Source organism: Aethalodelphis obliquidens, unplaced genomic scaffold, assembly GCF_003676395.1.
Source record: "Aethalodelphis obliquidens isolate GAN/ISIS:26980383/991018 unplaced genomic scaffold, ASM367639v1 scaffold38, whole genome shotgun sequence".
Taxonomy (NCBI): Eukaryota; Metazoa; Chordata; class Mammalia; order Artiodactyla; family Delphinidae; genus Aethalodelphis; species Aethalodelphis obliquidens.
Window position 1 is genome coordinate 2,728,135 of NW_020837982.1, and position 19,832 is coordinate 2,747,966.

At 39.8% G+C, this 19,832-nt stretch overlaps 1 protein-coding gene across 8 annotated transcripts in view; it reads right to left on the reverse strand.

The window, feature by feature from the left end:
• The window catches only part of NF1 (neurofibromin 1), a 245,310-nt gene extending 226,132 nt beyond the window's left edge, over nucleotides 1–19,178 (reverse strand). For all 8 annotated transcript variants that reach the window (XR_003437957.1, XR_003437956.1, XR_003437958.1 and 5 more), the window contains exon 1: nucleotides 18,740–19,178. Coding sequence is in view for 5 of the 8 variants with exons in the window: in XM_027130345.1 (XP_026986146.1) it covers nucleotides 18,740–18,799 (60 nt within the window). In the remaining 3 variants the exon portion in view is untranslated. The remainder of the gene's footprint in view (nucleotides 1–18,739) is intronic.
• Between the last annotated feature and the right edge of the window lie 654 nt (nucleotides 19,179–19,832).

Genomic DNA, 19,832 nt, shown 5'->3' on the forward strand with positions numbered 1-19,832 from the left:
AATCCACCTGCCAATGCAGGGGACAAGGGTTCAAGCCCTGGTCCAGGAAGATCCCACATGCCGCAGAGCAACTAAGCCCATGCACCACAGTTACTGAGCCTACGCTCTAGAGCCGGCGAGCCACAACTACTGAGCCTGCGTGCCACAATTACTGAAGCCCACGTGCCTAGAGCCCATGTTCCACAGCAAGAAAAGCCACTGCAATGAGAAGCCCGTGCACCGCCACGAAGAGTGGCCCCCACTCGCTGCAACTAGAGAAAGCCCACGCAGCAATGAAGACCCAACACAGCTATAAATGAATGAATGAATAAATAAATAAATAAGATCCTAAACTCATTCCAGGAAAGGAGAGGTTTTTCAAATAACAAGCTCAAGAACCTGCCACTGTGCTTAGCTTACTACTTAGCTCACACCAGAAGCCCAAGCTTCTGTACTAATGGCCATTTGTTACTATCAGGCTGAATGGAAGAGAATTTCATTCATAAAAAAAGAAAGCTAACGATCAAAATAAACTTGGAATCATCATGAAGAGGCAAAGCAGAGGGTCATTCTACTCGCTGTTGTAATTTATCTGGGTTACCTAGGAGATAAAGGACTACTGCTACATAAAGACAGGGAAGGACTCTGCGTGGAACCCTAAGGAGTCTCTGAAATCTCTCTTATACGTGTGTAACAGTAAAAGTTAATGGAAAATACACACACACAAAGCAATGTGTGAAGAATATATGAGGACGTTGTGAAGAATATGTGAGGACACATATTCTTCACTAATGAAGGTTTGGGTTACCCCACCAGCTGAGGCCCTGAATGAGGGCAAAGGAAACATGGAATGAGCAGTAGAAGAGAGTAGTTAACAAAAGCAAAGACTACAGCAGTTACACATATATTCTTCTTTGCTTACTACAGAAGATTTTGCGTGAACGTATAAACCAATTTCTTCTCTCTTCTCCTTCTCAATATGTTATACAAATTTTATTAGTAAAGGTTAACTTTACAACTTAGTCTTTAGGTAGCATGATATTCAGATGGGACTACGAATTTGAGACATAATTAACATAGCCTAAAAATGGATAGTGTGAAAGTCACCCAAATATGGATACAATGAGTATTGGGACTTGCTTCCCATTTTGGGAAGAAGGTAAGGATATCTTCAATTTTTTTTAAATTAATTTAATTTTATTTATTTTTGGCTGCTTAGGGTCTTCGTTGCTGCGCACGGGCTTTCTCTCGTTGCAGCGAGTGGGGGCCACTCTTCACTGTGGTGCACAGGCCTCTCATTGCGGTGGCTTCTCTTATTGCTGAGCATGGGCTCTAGACGTGTGGGCTTCAGTAGTTGTGGCTCATGGGCTCAAGAGCACAGGCTCAGTAGTTGTGGCGCACGGGCTTAGTTGCTCCGCAGCATGTGGGATCTTCCCAGACCAGGGATCAAACCTGTGTCCCCTGAATTGGCAGGCAGACTCTTAACCACTGCGCCACCAGGGAAGTCCCAGGACATCTTCATTTTTATAAAGAAGACTTCCATCTTCTTAGGCAAAAGCATAGTGTTTGTCTTCTGTATACAAGATCAAATATCTGTATAAAGGCACGGATGGCTGCTGAGTAGCCAAAGGAGTGCACTGTGCCAACTGCTAAGTTGCTGCCTCTCATCTTCACACCTACCCTTCTCTACCTTGTTTTCTGATGGCTGGGCTACTGCGCAAACTACATTTCCCTTCGCTAGCTGGCTCCTTGTTAAGCCTCTGCCAAGGGGACACTAAAGAAATCCTGTCAAGACTGGAGGAGGTGGGACTTCCCTTGTGGTCCAGGGGTTAAGACTCCGAGCTCCCAAGGCAGAGGGCCCGGATTCGATCCCTGGTCAGGGAACTAGATCCCGCATGCCACAACTAAGAGCCCACATGCCGCAACTAAAAGATCCTGCATGCCGCAACTAAGACCCGGCGCTGCCAAATAAGTAAATAAATACTTTTTTTAAGGAAAAAAAGACTGTCGGAAGGACAAAGGACTTGATTCTTCCTCTTTGCAAAATATCTACACTAACTTAATCTTGAGAAAGAACAACAAACTTGAAGTATTTACAATACCTGATTTCAATGACTATAAAGCTACAATAATCAAGACTGTCGAATGGCAAGACAAAATAGGCATATAGAAGCACACTAAGTACAAAAATTAACTAAAAATGAGTCATAGACCTAAGTGTAAAATCTAAAACAAGATTTCTAGAAGAAAACATAGGAGAAAAATCTTTGTGACCTTGCATTAGGCAAAGGTTTCTTAGATATACCATCAATAACATGATCCTCTTTTTTTTTAAGAAAAATTGATAATTTGGACTTCAGCAAAATTAAGAACATCTGCTTTCAAGACTTTGAGAAGAAAACAAAAGCAAAAAAACAAAACAAAAACAAACAAACAAAACAAGCCAGAAACTGGGAGAAACTATTTGCAAATCACATATCTCGTAAAAGACTTGTATTCAGCATATATTACAAGCTCTCAAAAATTCAATAATAAAAAATCCCAATTTTTAAAAAATGGGCAAAAGATTCATATATACACTTCATCAAAGAAAATATTCAGATGGTAAATTAAGTACATGAAAAGATGCTCATTGGTCATTAGGGAAATTCAAATCAAAACCAGAATGATATACCATTTCCCACCCACTGGATGGCTATAATTTAAAAAATTTTTAGTAAAAAAAATTTTTTTTAAGCAAATAAATGTTGGCAAGGATGTGGAACAACTGGAATCCTCATATACTCCTGTAAAATGACATAATCACTTTGGAAAACAAGATTGGCAGCTTCTTAAAAAGTTAAATATACACCCACCATATGACCCAGCCATTCTACTCCTTTGTATTTACTCAAGAGAAATGAATGTATACATCCACACAAAGTCATATACATGAATCTTCAGGACAACTTCATTTGCAGTAGCTAAAAACTGGAGCAACCCAAGTGTCTACCAACAGGTGAATGAATAAATATTGAGAAAAACAGCTCAGCAGGTGCCCAGAAACGGGATGGAGGTACAGAATGGATTATGGGGGCTGGAGGAAACTTTTGCAGGTGATATATATATTCATTATCTTGATTGTGGTGTTAACACAGGCTTAAAAATATAGGAAAAGTCATCAAATTGTACATTTTAAATATATGCAGTTTATTTATTTATTGTATGGCAAGTTTGCCTTAATAAAACTTTGAATTTCTATCATTCTAGAAACTGTAGAAATCCTATTCTAGAATTTCTATAATAATAAAAAACGGAACTTCCTAAAATAAAGTTCCTAAAAAGTTCCTAAGAACATGGGGGGGAATAAAAGGCACTGTTTTGTATATTTATTCATATTGGGTGTGTATTTACTAATTTTACACCCAATTGGGTGCTCTTCATTATTTTCTATAGTTTTATCCTTCCACTTGACATGTTTCCCCTCTGCCTAAGGAACTTCCTTTAGTAAGTCTTACAGAGCAGGTCTGCTGGCGATTAATTCTCTCAGCTTTTGTTTGTCTAAAAATGTCTTTATTTTACCCTTATTTCTGAAGGATACTTCTGCTGGGAACAGAATTCTAACCTGACAGGCTTTTTTTGTTCAACACTTAAAAAATGTCATTCCATTATTTCCCAGTTTCCACCGTTGCGTTCAAAATTCAGCCATCAGTTATATTAGTTTCTTTGAAAGTAACATCTTATTTTTTTTCCATCTGGTTGCTTTTAAGAGTTTGTCTCTAGTTTTCAACAGATCAATTAAGGTATGTCTGAGTATATTTAGAAAGTGTATTTTTCTCTGTATTTATCTTGCTTGGGGTTTGCTAAACTACTTGAACCTATGGGTTGATATCCTTCATCAGTTTTGGAAAATGTCTTACCATTATCTCTTCAAATATTTGCTCCCACACTAAGTTCCCTTCTCTACTTCTGGGTTTCCAATTACGCATTACTCAACTTTTTTTTTCTTTTTTGGGGGGCCCACGCTGGCATGTGGGATCTTAGTTCCCCAACCAGGGATCCAACCCCGCACCCCCTGCATTGGGAGCATGGTGTCTTAACCACTGGACCGCCAGGGAAGTCCCACACATTATTCAACTTTTTACTAGAGTTACACATATCTCTTTTGTCCTGTCCTACTTTTTCCATTGTTTTTTCCTTCCTGTGCTTCAAACTGGATCATTTTCCATTGACTTGTCTACAAGTTCTGTACTCTTGTCTTTTATTGGTATAGTCTATTAAATCCACCCAACAAATAATTAATTTCAGATACTGTGGGCTTCTTGTTGTTGCATGTTTTTTGTTTTATTTTTAATGTGTCAGGCACTAAGCCCTGGGACCACAGCAGTGAAAAGACAGACACAGTCCCTGCTCTCATAGAACTTAAATGGTATATATTCGATTGACCTGTTTTCCCATTTTTTTAGATAAATGAAGAGTAAGGCAAAGGGTGGAGTGAGATACTAGAGTCCTGCACCAAAGTTTTCTCAGTAACATATAAATGACAGACCTTAAGCTACTGACGTGTTTTTGATTCTTAGAATATCCATTTAATTCCTTTTCATGAATTCCAATTCTCTATAGAAATTCTCCACCTTTCCATTTTGTCCACGTTTTCCTATATTTTCTTTATCATATCATAGTTATTTTAAAGTCCCTGTCTGATCATTTCAATTACCTGTAGGTCTACTTCTACCGTTTATTTTTCTTCTTGATTAAGGATCACAGTTTTCCACCTTTTCAAATTTTTAGAAATTGTTCATTGTACGCTGGATACTGGAAATGAAAGAGCATCAGAGACCCCAGAATATATCTTCCCAGTGAGCACTCTCTATCTACTCTATTAGGCAAAAGGGATGAGAGAGGCTCATCATTTCAATCCATTCACGAATTGAAATGTGTCAGTGCTACGCTGCAGTTTTAGTAAGACTCAGTTCAGCTCTGGTTCATTCTTTTTCTTCAGTCTGTGTCCAGAATCAGCAAATGTCAGCAATCCTCTTCTCACCTACAGAGGGCTCTTCTGTAACTGGAATTTTAATTAATCTAGTCGTGATTACTTCTACAGGCCTCCAATATTTTTTAAAATATGATTTTAAAAGTTCATTCAGTTTCTTACTACTCACTGCAGTGATATAGATGACTGTACTATGTACTATATAGATGACTATACTACTCAGAAGCTTAAGTCTCCCTGCATATCATACAGTGATTCCCAAATCCAGCTTTACATCAAAGTGACCTGGGGAGAGTTTTTAAACTACAACTCATTGTCCATACCTCTAGAACTCATAGATGTTCAGTGGGGCCAGGAAATCTGTACTTTTAACAAGAGTCTTAAGTGATCTGGTAAAGCTGACATTTCTAAAGAAACTAATGTGGGAGTTCCCTGGTGGCCTAGTGGTTAGGATTCCGGGCTTTCACTGCCGTGGCCCAGGTTCAATCCCTGGTCCGGTAACTGAGATCCTGCAAGCTGCCCGGTGCGGCCAAAAACAAAAGAAAGAAAGAAACTAACGTGCCTGTTCCTCCTGTCCCCCATCCCCAGCTCGGTATTGATAAGGCCATTAGAGAAAGAACACACACTACCTACAACAGATAAACTGATACATGAACATAAAAAGTTAAAAGTTCAGAATCACTAAAGACTTTAACGATAAGATGTTAAAATAAGTATGTAAAGCCTTCAAAAAATATATTACGATCAAGAAGAGGAGGAAGGAAAGGCAAGAATCATTAGTTAGAGTACATGGTATAATACCTATAGGAGACTGAAAGTAGAACTATTCAATTTTATTTCTAACTGTTTTAGCAGAAAACAAAATTATCTTCAAATGTGAGAAAGAGCATTGTTGACAGCCATCAGAACACTTAGATAATGCATAAAGACCCCAACTACCTGCTTATCTGAATTCAAGTCTATATGAATTAATCCAAGGGGACACATGAAAATTTTGAAATGTGACAAGGGGAATGCTGTCTGTGAACTCTGAGAACTCACAAAAAACAGAAAGGCGCCAGACTGGGAATGAGAAAACAACGGTGCCTCAAAACGCAGGTGCGGCTAAAGGTGAAAAGGTCATTTTAGGACTATGGACTTAATTTAATGTCAACACCCAAATAATTCTAGGACTGATTATTATGCACATGACTTTTAAGCACTTACAGAAGGAAGCATTATTTACTAACAATAATGAAATCTTACCTGTGTAAAGCAAGTTTACAAACTACCTTCACATACATTCCCTCGTATCTTTGATTTGTGAAAAAGAGCAGGTAGCATATGTCTCCTCCCCAACCCTCATACACACTCTTCAAAATACTCAGATAGCTTGACTTGACCAGGTTAACTCATTCCTCAGTAGACAATTATGACTCAAACTCAAGCCTTCCCCACTGAGTACTGTATTTATATCGCACAGCTCTTAAGGTCAGCATGAGTTAAGAATAAGTCACACGGAAATCATAACTGGGATTGCTTCAAAATAATGAAAACGCCCAGAGCAGGAAAGGGGTAGGACTATGGATGAAATAAAACTAAGTAGAAGCTGGGTAATGGGTACATGGGGGTTCACTTATAATCATCTCTCTATTTTTGTATGTGTTAAAATTTTTCATAATAAAACTTAAAAAAAAATACACATGCACACACATGTTCTTTGATAGGTTAACTGTACCAGTAATCAGATGAATACCCAAAATACAGAGTACCTGAAGTTCAGCATTTTGTAAGCCTTTTTTTAAAGTCTCACATAACACCCTCATATACAAAAATACTTAGAAAAGGGATGACAAATGATATGCCTGAATACTGACCACCACTGCACCAAGAGAAAAAACAACCATGATAGTGAAATATCTTAACAATTTATACTATAAATAATTGAATGAATAATATATTTCGGGGTCGGGGAGACAACCCTGAAGAATACTTAAGATCTGTCTTCCAACATTTTTTATGTAAAAAGACAAACATTCTGAAGAGTTATAGAGAATAGAATTAGGAACCATGAATAGAAGACTCCAGGAGGCCAAATTCCAAACTTTTCTACTCTTCCCACTCTTCCTTGAGGCTCATGAATCATGTGCTACTCACTAACAAACCTTGTCACAGTCACCTACAAATTTTCTAGGTATTTTCCTCATCATCAAAACGATTTGACTCCTGGCTCAGTTTTTCCTCTACCTCACATCCATTACCATCTAGGTGAGTGTTGCCTGATAAAGTACAGGACTCCCAATTAAATTTGAATTTCAAATAAACATAAGTAATATTTTTAGTGTAACTATATCCCATGCAATAATTGGGAAATACTTATACTAAACATTTACTGTTTATCTGAAATTCACATTTAACTGGGCATCCTATATTTCCATCTGCTAAATCTGGGAACCCTAATCTAGGTGACTTCAATGTCAAGGTGGACCACCTATCCAACAACTGGTCCTCAACACTCCTTGATCCCTTCAATTCTAGTGACTATTACCATAACAAAGACGTTGTCTCCAAACTCAGCTGAGTCCTTAATACTGCCCAATATTGCTAAGTGCCCTTAAACTGCACTTTCTCTCTCATTTACCCCAACAGTTATTATAGACCAAACCCATTCTTTCCTTCTCTACCATCTCAGTCTCTAAATCCACCACCTGAATTTAGATCCCTATCTTCTTCTACCTCCTATGGTACTTCATTCCACATTTCCCTTTATTATATTTTTCAACCTCTCCCACCAAAGCATAAGCCATTAGATGAAATTACATTCACCCAAAATCTTCAAATGAGAGCTTAAACATTTTAGTATGGCATATAAGAACCTACAAGATTCACAACTTAGTTCAGGCTTCACTTTCTGTCAAGCTCTCCCTGGCTGCCCAGTCTAAATTAAGTGCTCCTCTCACACACTCCCATTGTATCCTATGCATCCATCATAACATTCACCATAATTTTCTTTTCATCCTTCTCTCTTACTAGACTTTAGGTTCCTTGAGACCAAGAGCATGTCTTGTTTTTATTTCCGCAGCATTTACCACAGTGCTCAGCATCTACCACAAATAATAGGAACTTGAATGTTTAGTGATCAAATAAGACAGAGGAGGCTCAATTTAAGGGACAGTTTCTAACAATTACAATTCTACTAATGGAATGTGTTACCTTGAGATGTAGTACCCCTGGCTGCCCAAAGGGTAAAATAAGATTGCATAGCATAGTACTATTTATAACAGACAGGAAAAAAAGGATTTATCCCATTGTCTGTAGAGGAACTGGTCAAATTTTGTGAGGTACAACCATACAACCATCCTTGAAAACTCTGAAATCAATAGACCTGTCAAGAAGGCTTCTCTTGTGGGCAGGTCATGATCCCCTCTCACCTGGACAGCTGAAGGCACTGTAACAAGTTCTTGTACTTTAATAATTTTATTATAGTCACCTCATTCTGATCCTACTCTTGTGTTAACCTTACGCTGCTAAAAACTGAGATTTTTTTTTTACATTAATACATTCCAGTTACATTTTATAAAGTAACATTTATTTGCTTTGTTACCGATTGTTTTTCTGATTATAAAAATACATATTCAGTGTAGAAAATTCAAAATTTATTTTTAAAATATTAAGAAAAAATAACAATTACATATAATACCTTAAATTTTTAAATAATGTAAAAGAAAGTATAATCATCTGGGCAAATGCTCACGTTATATTATGTTAAAAGAGCAGATTATAAGACAGTGTATCTCATTCAATCCCAACAACCTAATAAAAGCAATAGTATCTAACATTTACTGCCAGAAACTATGCCACGTGCTCTACATGTATTTCCTAATATAAATCTCACATCAGTCTCTGTGAAGTAAGTACTATTATTGACCCCTTTTTACAAGTGAAGAAACTGAAGCCTGAAGCTAAATAACCTGGCCAAGGACTAGTAAGCAATGGCAGAGCCCAAGCTCAAGAACTCAAACCCAAGGGGTCTAATTTCAGAATTTTAACTGTGGTTCTCCTCTGAGTTGTGCTATTATAAATGACTTTTATTCATTTATTGTGATTTTGTTACATTTCACATTCCTACAATGAATACGAATTACCACTCTATTTTTTTTTTTTTTTTAATAAATGTCCAAGTACAGGTTGAACAATTTTCTGTCAGGGCTATTGCAGAAGTGGATTTAAGTAAGCTCAGATTCCTTCTAACTAAGGATCTGTCACTAATCAATTAGTGACTGCAATTATTTTCTTAGTCAAAACAACTGGCTCTAAAAAAATGAAACAAACATCTACCCATTTTAAGAATTATAAAAGCTTTGGACTGTCAGATTGTATTTTTCCTGTTCAACATTCAGTAAATGAAATAGCTCAGAATTGAAGAGATTTACATAATATAGCAAAGGTAGTTCGTGTTAGGGCAGAAACCAGAGCACAGGTCTTTACTGATCTTTGTTACCAACATTTAACCAAAACAATGCTTTCTATCTCTCCCATTCCCTACTGTAAATTCAGTTATCAGAGACCAAAACCTGAAACATAACAGGAAATACAAATGCTTCTTTTCTTTCCCCCTTAGGCCATTACCCAAAAGGAAGAAGACCTGCCTGGAGCATAAAGTTAAAACATCTTCCCAGCCCTGAGCTGGGACAGAAGTGAAAGGCACTGATAAAGACAGGAGATTTGGAAAGATACTCTAAAAGACAAGATGAATGATTTGAAAGTTGTTATTGGGGATGGGAGCGGGAAGGAGCTGAAAAAGTAGACAAAGGAAGGAAACAAGGAAGGAAAGCAGACGGGCACAGACAAAAAGAAAGACCCAGAAATCCAACAGAACAAGGCATTCAAACACTACCAAAGTTTAAAAGGTTGTCTCAAATTTAATCAAATCCTAAATGGAATGTTCTTAGAGTATGAAAAGCAACTTTATAAAACTTGACTGTAAAATGCCAGATAAGAGAATGAAATAAAAACATAATCTCATATTTATAATTATACATTCCTGTTGGTACGCTCACAAATTCTACTCTCTCACCTTCAGAATTCAACTCTCCTCACCTAAAAATCTGCAGTGAGTTATAAAATGTTATAAAGCTAAATAAAAGGGAACAATGTTACAACTTCTAACAGCCAAGAGAAGCTTTGATAAGGTGAAAAGAAGAATGATAAACAATGAAATCAGTATATAATGCTTAAAACATGTCTATATATACCGAACATAAAATAGATAGGTAGTGGGAAGCAGCCGCATAGCTCGGGGAGATCTGCTCGGTGCTTTGTGACCACCTAGAGGGGTGGGATAGGGAAGGTGGGAGGGAGGAAGACGAGAGGGGGAAGGGATATGGGAACATATGTGTGTGTGTGACTGATTCACTTTGTTATGAAGCAGAAACTAGCACACCATGTAAAGCAATTATACTCCAATAAAGATGTAAAAAAAAAAACTTATGTCTAACCCATAACCAATCGAAAAAGATTTCCAGACACTCTCTTATGAACATAAAAGGTAAAACGTACCATGTCATTTTTTTTTTTTTTTTTTTTAAGATGTTGGGGGTAGGAGTTTATTAATTAATTAATTTATTTATTTTTGCTGTGTTGGGTCTTTGTTTCTGTGCAAGGGCTTTCTCTATTTGTGGCAAGCAGGGGCCATTCTTCATCGCGGTGCGCGGGCCTCTCACTATCGCGGCCTCTCTTGTTGCGGAGCACAGGCTCCGGACGCGCAGGCTCAGTAGTTGTGGCTCACGGGCCTAGTTGCTCCGCGGCATGTGGGATCTTCCCGGACCAGGGCTCGAACTCGTGTCCACTGCATTAGCAGGCAGATTCTCAACCACTGTGCCACCAGGGAAGCCCCTACCATGTCATTTTTGAGTGAAGAAGCAATAATACTTTCCTCATTCTACATATTTGTGCTATCTGTTCACAAAATTTAGGCCTTTTTATAAAGCTCTATTTACTGAAAGTTACTGCTTTAAGGATTAAGACACCCACACTCTAGTTTAAACTCAATTAATTACATGTCATATGATTGTGAACAAGTTGCTTTGCCTCTCTAGTTTTTTTTCATGCATTATAGAAATAATAATAATCACCAAACTATTGATATAAAGAAAAGATAGAAAAAATACTGCACAGGATAATAATCATGGCAATACACTTTTATGATTATTTACAGCTTCCTTTCACATAAAAGAGTCACACCTAAGACACTAAACAAGCCCATGACGTAAGTAAGGCAGATATTATCCCCATTTTACAGATGAAAACAGAAAACTGAAGTTCAGAGAGGCTGACTTACCCAAGGTCACTCTGAAAACTGCACAGTCAAAAGCTCTTTCTCTTACTACATAGTATACTATGTGCCATCACAAATTTGAGGCAGTAAGAGTCATGCCCAAATGGGCATAGTCATGCCCAAATGACTATGAGGACCATCCAAGGAAAGCTGCCAATAATTAAACAGAAAAGGGTCGCTTGAGATTCTTATAGCCATAATTATCCACAAGGCCATTATCTGGATATAAAACTATGATTTAAAATAAGTTAAATAAAAGTCCTTTAAAGTAAATTTCTAAAAGTCCTGCTATTTACTAACTTAACTTCATGCCTCTTGCACTAGACACAACACCCTGCTTTGGGGGATGTGAAACGGAGGGGGTGAGGATTTCACCAGAAAAAGTTAAGTAAGTTCTCTGAAATCCAACAGGATAAGACACTCCAAACTATAAAATATGAATAGGGGCAGGCAACAGCTTGTAGACCGTAGTGGCAACCCTAAGTGGTTTAAAGAAAACATGCAATCTGTAAGTCTGCACCTCAAGTTATTGCTACAGCAAAGTGATTAGTACCATTTATAGCAAAAATACGTAAAGTTTAGAGGATAATTCCAATTTTTCATCATAACAGGATGGGATTCCATATGAGCTTGGGGCTTTCTTGTCTTAACAGTAGCCCTTCTGATGACATAATCAATGGCTCCAAAGCCACTCAGAGAACCAAAGAAGGTAACTACACATCTCAGGCATATAACATTTGAAGTGGTCAAATATGCCATCGACAGCAGGCACCTGGAGAGAGTTTATTGGAGGCACTATCAATTCCAGTTATTTATATTCTACAACATTAAAATTTTCTTCAGCACAACCTTTGAGTGTGCTCTGTTTTCCTGAAGGCGCTACCACACAGTATGAAACAGAAATTTACAAATTGCTGAAACCTTGAACTTAATTCACAGTCACCACAATGTAAAAACACCTTAACTTTTCTATTCTTCAAGGTCAAAACAGACTTTGTCTCATCCTTCCCTCTCCACACCCAAGAAAATGGGGTATTCTAAAAGATGTCAGACGGAATAAGCCAATGCTTTTCATAAATCCAAGTCAATCCTCAGCAAAGGGCTTAAGATGCCCATATTCTACTTCAGTATTGATTCTAAGCCTTTTAACAGTTTAAGCTGACCACAAATCTCCCCTTCTACTTCTTCTATAGAACATTCTCCTTAAACTTCCTTTAAAAAATGAGCCTTCCTATAACTCCCATCCCTTGTCTTATATACATACAGACACACACAAAACCCCCAATGAAGAGTAGACTGAGGCCTAGTGAACACATGTGCAAAACACATTTTTAATACACTGCTCACCCTGAAAAGTATGTTGTTATAATGCAACAACAGAGAGTCTATATGGAACACCATAACAACAAATATGAAAATAAAACAAAAATACCCCACAGCAGTCTGAGTAATTTAGAGAACAAAGATGCAAAACTAAGGCATGCTTACTATTATAGTATATCTCTAACCTTTTCTTTAAGGACAAAATTCTCCATGCTAATTACATCTAAAAAAAAAAAAAAAGGGGGGGCTTCCCTGGTGGCGCGGTGGTTGAGAGTCCGCCTGCCGATGCAGGGGACACGGGTTCGTGCCCCGGTCCGGGAAGATCCCACATGCCGCGGAGCGGCTAGGCCCGTGAGCCATGGCCGCTGAGCCTGCGCGTCTGGAGCCTGTGCTCCACAACAGGAGAGGCCACAACAGTGAGAGGCCCGCGTACCACAAAAAAAAAAAAAAAAATTTAAGATTCTAATTTCCTATTGGTCAAAAATGTCAAAAACTGTAGAAATATTTAAAATCTAATATAACAATATTGCTGGCCCAAGTCACACACACCTTATGACATTTTTCTATTACACTTCCCAAACTTGAAGAGCTGTATATTATGTATGCCACAAATTAGATGATAAACAAGAAAACAGATCGATTATAGTCATCCTAAGGACCCTCTCAGTACCCTAAGTATTCGTCAGTGAATGCTAAAGTAAGGTATATATTGGCCAAGGTACATACAGGGGCATATCCAGAGACTAGTCAATCTCCTTTATTTAGTGAAAACATAATAATCAGTCAGCAGTGAAGAAAATGTATCAGTTTTACATCTGAATAATTTTAGTCTTTTCAAAGTGTTTCACATTCATTATCCTATCAGACCACTGCAAAAAATTTCCTTATGTAGAGACTTGCCACTAAAAGTAAATGATAAATTCAAGATCACAAAGGTAGTTAATTGGATCTGAAACTTGATTTAAAAATGTTAGCTCTATTGGAGGAAATATAAATATATACAAGTTCCTCCTTAAAGCTCTCTTTTCTTAAAAACCTATTCCTACTTAAAATATCACTTAACTTAATAAGACCGAGGCTACCATAAACACTAAATTAAAATTCAGTTATTTACATTTAAAACAAAGCCAAAATTACCACTCTTTTTAGCCAGTCTACCTTTGAACCAGGAATCATATGAAAAACATTCCATCAATGACTCACTGTGTGCTTCTAACTGTGCTGGGCCCTGGGGTGACTATTACGGGAATTCTAACCATGGCTTCTTGCTTTTACGAAAGTTTATACTCTATCTGATAAAAAGAAAACAATGCTAAACTATGTTCAACCTACCCTCCCAAAGGGAGACATGTTAAAGGGGGGTTCTGTAGAACCCCAGGTGACAAGCACACCAAGAAGTGAGGCTGCAGTGAGTTTAGTCTAAAAAGACTTCGTGGGAAAAATGAAGCTTGAGCTGCCCATTTAAGTGTGGACAGGAATTAAAAAAAAGATAAAGGCGGAATTAAAGCATTTAGGCAGGGGCTGGTGTAAACAAAGGCTGAGAAGCAGGAATAAGCTTGACATACACAGGAGAGACTAAGCCAGCTTGCCTGGAACACAGGTGCACACTGAGGCATAATGAGAAAACGTTAGGTAAATTAAGTGGGGTCAGCTCCCGATAGACTGTTGTGGCATAGGTAGATGCTGTTAAAGTATTAAAATCATCGAATATTTAAACTGGAAAGAAATCGTACAGATTTTCTAGTCAATTCCAACAGATGAGGAAATCTAGGATCCACAGAGATCTAATGGCTAGCATAAAGACTGAGGCTGTAAATAGCAGAACAAAACTCAGACCCTCATTTAGGAACCGCAGTTCAACAATGGGCAGCATGGTATGATAGAGAAAGCACAAGGATTGATGAGAACATCAACATATAAGGATCTGCAAGCGTACATACAAGACAGTATTGTGTCTTGGGAATTCGAGGAGACTGATTTCCAGGGGTAACGGAACACCACAGAGGCATTACAGTTGATCAGAAAACCACTGTTTTGCCAGAAGAAATCACTTTCTGGAAAGAAGCAATCCAGAAGGAAAGAAGAGGCAAAAGCTAGTTTTCAGAGAGTTCTGAAGGATATAGGTGGATAAACAGTAGAGGCAGCAGGTATCTGGCAACAAAGGAAGAAGACGACTGATCTGTACACAGAAAGCTACAGGACCAAGTAAATGTTTAAAAGAAAAAAAATCTAAGTTTGAAGGTGAAAAGGAAGGCGCTCACATAAAGAAAGACTGAATTAGATGCTAGATAAGGTGGGGGGAGTGAGGGAACACAGAGAACTAATTGAGGACCAGTTGGAAATTGTTTTTAAAAGATGAGTTCCAGAATAAAGAATAAGCAATTTTTCTCACTCACCATAACACAGCCCTTGTCAAAAGAATATTCATTTTCAACTACTTATAAGGCCTTACAAACGCAGAACAAGCTTTAAGAACAAAGCTAAGGAGATTTTTTTTAAATCCAAAATGACTTCAAAGTTTTACAAATGTATCTGGCCAACTAACATGTAGCTTGTAACTTCAAAGACACTTGCCAATCATTTTATAACGTGAATTTTCTACCACATATTCGAAGGACATTCCGATTAGCGTTCAATTTACAACAACAAATATGCTACTATTAAAAATAAAAAATCAGGGTTTACTCTCTAATATGTTCTTTAAAATGTTATTTTTTGGCTTTTTATATACCATTTTTACTTGACCAGATATGGAAAATGTAAGTGCTTAAGTGAACTTAAGCAAATCATTTGGTGATATCTTCTCTCAATTTCTTAAAACAAAAACCTTCATATGACCAGTTTTCCTATACTCCTTTCCAGGAACAAAGTCCTACAGAGGCTGGTGGGGCATATGGAGCTAGGTGAGGCATGTAAGAAGGTTCTCCCTCTCATTGTAAGCAACCTGGATAATGAGCCACAAATTAAAGCTGCACACCTAAAATTTGCCAATTTCAATTTAGAAACTTACCATTCAGCACCATAAAGGCAGGTTAAGAAGAAGCAGAAGATATAACTTATCCATTCAGCTTTCTAGCTGCCCACCTTCACAACTCCCATCCCTAATCAAGAAAGTACTTACTTTTTGTTTGTTTGTTTGTGCATGCGGGATCTTCCCTGACCAGGGATCAAACCCGCATGACCTGCAGTGGAAGTACGGGTGTCTTAACCACTGGACTGCCAGGGAAGTCTAGTACTTACTTTTCAAATTGTTAAGAATTGTTCAACTTAGGCCATAAATATTAGGTTTAGTTGCAATACCAGCAGGTTACAGGAATTTTATTTTACCCACTTGGAAACAAGGACTTGAGCTCAAAATGTCAAGATGGAACACTACCACTTGCTTAAACTGGGTCTACTGCACCAAGCTGCCGAGCAATACCCATCAGAGTACAACACATAATCAACAGCGGCTAGTAATGCATTTCTACTTTAATCACCACAAATATTAGAAGTCCAACCAAAACATCAATTCAATCATAAATAGAGCTGCCATCTTTAGACCTGCACATGATCTCTGCCCCAACACATGCCTTAGCTATAATAAAAGGATGCAGCCCAGCTACCCCTGGACCGAGTGAAACAAACTACAGTCAATATATCCAAAATTTAAAACTTTTAGACATAGTTGAAATGCTTAAGACTCTCATACAAATATCTCTCACTACATGCAGGTTGTTTTCCCCCCTAAATAAAAAGATAAATTCTTCTCTCCTAACTATACTTTTGGATTATTAAAACAAATCCTATGGGATACTTATCAGAAAAAATATTCCTGATTGTCCAGCATTCAATGCTTTTCATACTGAGGCTCTTATTATTAGGTCTGCTATGTGACCTTGGAAAGTCATTTAACCACTCTGAGCCTTAGTTTTCTTGCTTTCCAATCTCAAGGTAAACTCTAATTTGAATTAAACGTTTATTACTTCTATAATAAGTTAATGTATATAAATGCCTTATGTTAAACACCGAAACTCTTATACTTTTACATCTCCAAGTCAGTGGGCTTTAACCTTGTAAGAGAAAAATGTGAGGAATAATTTGTCCTATGGATCTTTCTCTTAATTACAACCTAAGGAATATATTTTTTAATGCTTCTGTTTAAAATTCTTACATCCTTACTTTTTAACAGATGGTGGTGAGTTTGATTCCACAATATTCATAACAAAGCAAACAACAAAGCCTAAGGTCTTTTAACTCCGGGGACAAAAAGAAGGAAAAATTTACTTGCATTACTGGGCATATAATCAAAATCATTCCTCTTGTAAAATATAGAAAACTATGTTTGTCATATGTGGCAGATAAGCCTAAAGATCAACAGGTAAGAAGTGAAGAAATAAAGTTTGAAAACTGGAAAATATTTTTAACTAAAAAAAACTGGAAACTACAGTCGTGGTGTGAATCTATCAAATTCCCGCACCCAGATTAAACTGTCCACACAGATCAGCTCTGGGGTTCTGTGGGTCTTTTAAATCCTTTTTTTAAATTACACAGAGAAAGTCTTTTCTTTCAAGTTTTAAATCTAAGGCTCTATCAATAATACAATCCAATATATGCAGTAACATTTCACTTCCTCAAACAGATTAGTAGCACAGTCGTTTACATACTTTTTGGTCTGGAAGCATAAGGATGTGTGAAAGAACTTGAAGTCTCTGACAGCTTAATAATTCTATTTTATCTAAGTAGTTTCTTCTCAAATTTCTTCTCAATTCCTCTGCCTATTCCCAAATATCTTTCAGATAGGTCAGAAACACTATGAGTCCCATAAGAAAATGTTTATGGATCAAATAAAAGTGGAGCCCTCCCCCCATTCAGCTCCCATAATCAGTTTTATGATTATATCCAGTAAACAAAATAGATTGACTCAATCTCAAACAGTTCCCCCATCACAGGAAGCCCATGGTAGAACTGCAGCTGCAAAAAGCATCCCTTTAAACGATCCCCAACTACCTAAGCAACACAAAGTTAAACTAAATCCTACTGACAAAAGGCTCCGGGTGCATTCATTCAGATCAGCCCCAGGATTTAGAGTTGAAGCTCAGGGAATAAAAAGGTACCTCTCCAAGCTATGAAACTTTTTTTTTCCATCTCAAATATTCTCAATGAAAGTTCTCTTGTCAGCTAAGAGGTGAGAGTTTAAAAAAACAACAAAACACTAGCAGAATTAACGGCTTCAGGACCACTTCCCAGCTGTCTTTGCTCTCTGTTGTCAGTGGCTCAGATGCAGTTTCCCACTTTCCTTTCACTCTTCTCCCCTTAATCCCCAAGATTCCCACTATAGAAAGCAACATTCACATTCTCAGATCTCTGGCAGAAAATAAAGGGGGAAACTGCTACTACCAAGAAAGGGGAAAAAAAGAAAAAGAAAAATATTTCAGAAGCAGGAGGGAACCAGAACCATGGTTTCCACTGCAAACGGCAATGTAAAAGCCAGTCTTGTCTTATCAGGGTATGGGGGGACGCCCGTGTGGGGCATCAAAAAGACGTGCAGAGTGTGTGCACTCGGAGCTCTCGGGGCGGGCTGAGACGACGGAGCAGAAAGTAACAAAACCTGTGCTTTCCCTGCTTTCTTCCACTCTTCCCCCTCCAAGAGAGGAAGCTGAAGAAACTGGGGGAGGGGCGGGATGTTATCGTTCTCCCATTGGGGGTACAGAAGACGGGCCTTGGGGGTTCCTTCAGTTACCCCCAGTTAGGAAATCCACTGAGGGAAGAGGAAACCCCTAAATGTTACCCACCTCCGTTCACAAAAAAATAGTAAGGGGGGGATGATTAAATCCACATGGAGAGCCCCTGGAAGCGTCCCCAGGTCACTCATCCCTATTAGCAAGCGGAAGGGCTAGGATAAAGGGGATGGAGGATCGGAGGGGTGGTCAGGGAAAAGGCCCCACCCCCGACTTAGGAGGTAAGGGGAGCTCGAGCCACCAGCTGTCCCTTCCTTGCCGCACCTCCCCCCTAGGCCACCCCCAATTATCCCCCCAGTCTTTCCTCTAGAGCCCGAGGCGGCCGCGCCGGAGGCGGCCGCGGGGGAGGCGGCCGCTCCTTCCTCCCCTCACCCACTCCGTCCCCACCCCCGCTCCGTCCCCACCTCCCTCCGGCCAAGGGCCCGTTACCTGCTCGTCGAAGCGGCTGACCACGGCCTGGACCCATTCCACCGGCCTGTGCGCGGCCATGTCCTCCCCGCGGCCGGGGGGCGGCGGAGGGACCGGGCGGCCGGCGCCCAGGGCCGGGAAGAGGGCGGGGAGCGGGGGCTGAGGTGAGGGGAGAGGCGAAGAGAGGGTCTGAGGAGTGCAGGCGCCGAACGTTCCCACGGGGGTGGGGATGGGTGGCCGGCGCCCGGCCGGGAGGGGGAGAGGGGAAGGGGGCGTTGGCGAGGAGGCTGGGGGGAGGGGGACGGGGGAGGGGGACTCGGGGAGGGGAGGGGGCCTCTTGGTCGCTCTCCCCACTAGCGCCGTCTCCCCACAGCCATCACAGTCCGAGACGCCGCCATGACACCCCACCGGAAGTGGGATCCTTTCCACGGCCCGGGGAGAGGGAGAGCGAGCGAGCTCGAGATTGAGAGCGCGGCTGGGAAAGGGGAGGGGGAAGCGAGAGGAAAGGGGGCCTGCAGCGCATGCGCCCGCTCCGGCCGGTTTCATTAATGAAAAAGCGAGTCCTCCTGGAGGTGACGTCACCTAACTCCTCCGGGCCCCGAGGCGCGCGTCCCTCTACGCCGCCGGGCTCACCTCGACTCGGACTCTGGTGGTAGCCGGAGAGAGTCTGAGCTGACCCGGGAGCATCCGCTCCCATCCCACCAACACCTCAGACTCCCCGTCCCCCGCCAGCCTCCGAGTTTGGATTGCTCCCCGGGTTGGAAGTTAGGGCGCCCTGAGGCTAGCATTTCTCCCTGCACACAGATCTCTGCCGCTGATTTCTGGGGAGCTATGCTCTGCCTTAAGCTCTCTCAAAAAATAAAGCACACAACCTCAGGTTTCCAGGTTCTTCGTAGCTACTATAGCCTGCTGAGTAACAGGAAAAAGTAAGGCCAAGGGAGATTCGGTGATTTTTTTCTTTTTAAACGTTCTCTTAAATCCCAGTGCTAGACCCAATGGCAAAGTACTCAGACTCCGGAATCCCAGTCGACTTCCTCTGCTGAACTGATAGGCACCCGAGTTAATAAAACTTTTGCTTAGTTGAAAATAGAAAGATTCAAGTTTCACTATCCTC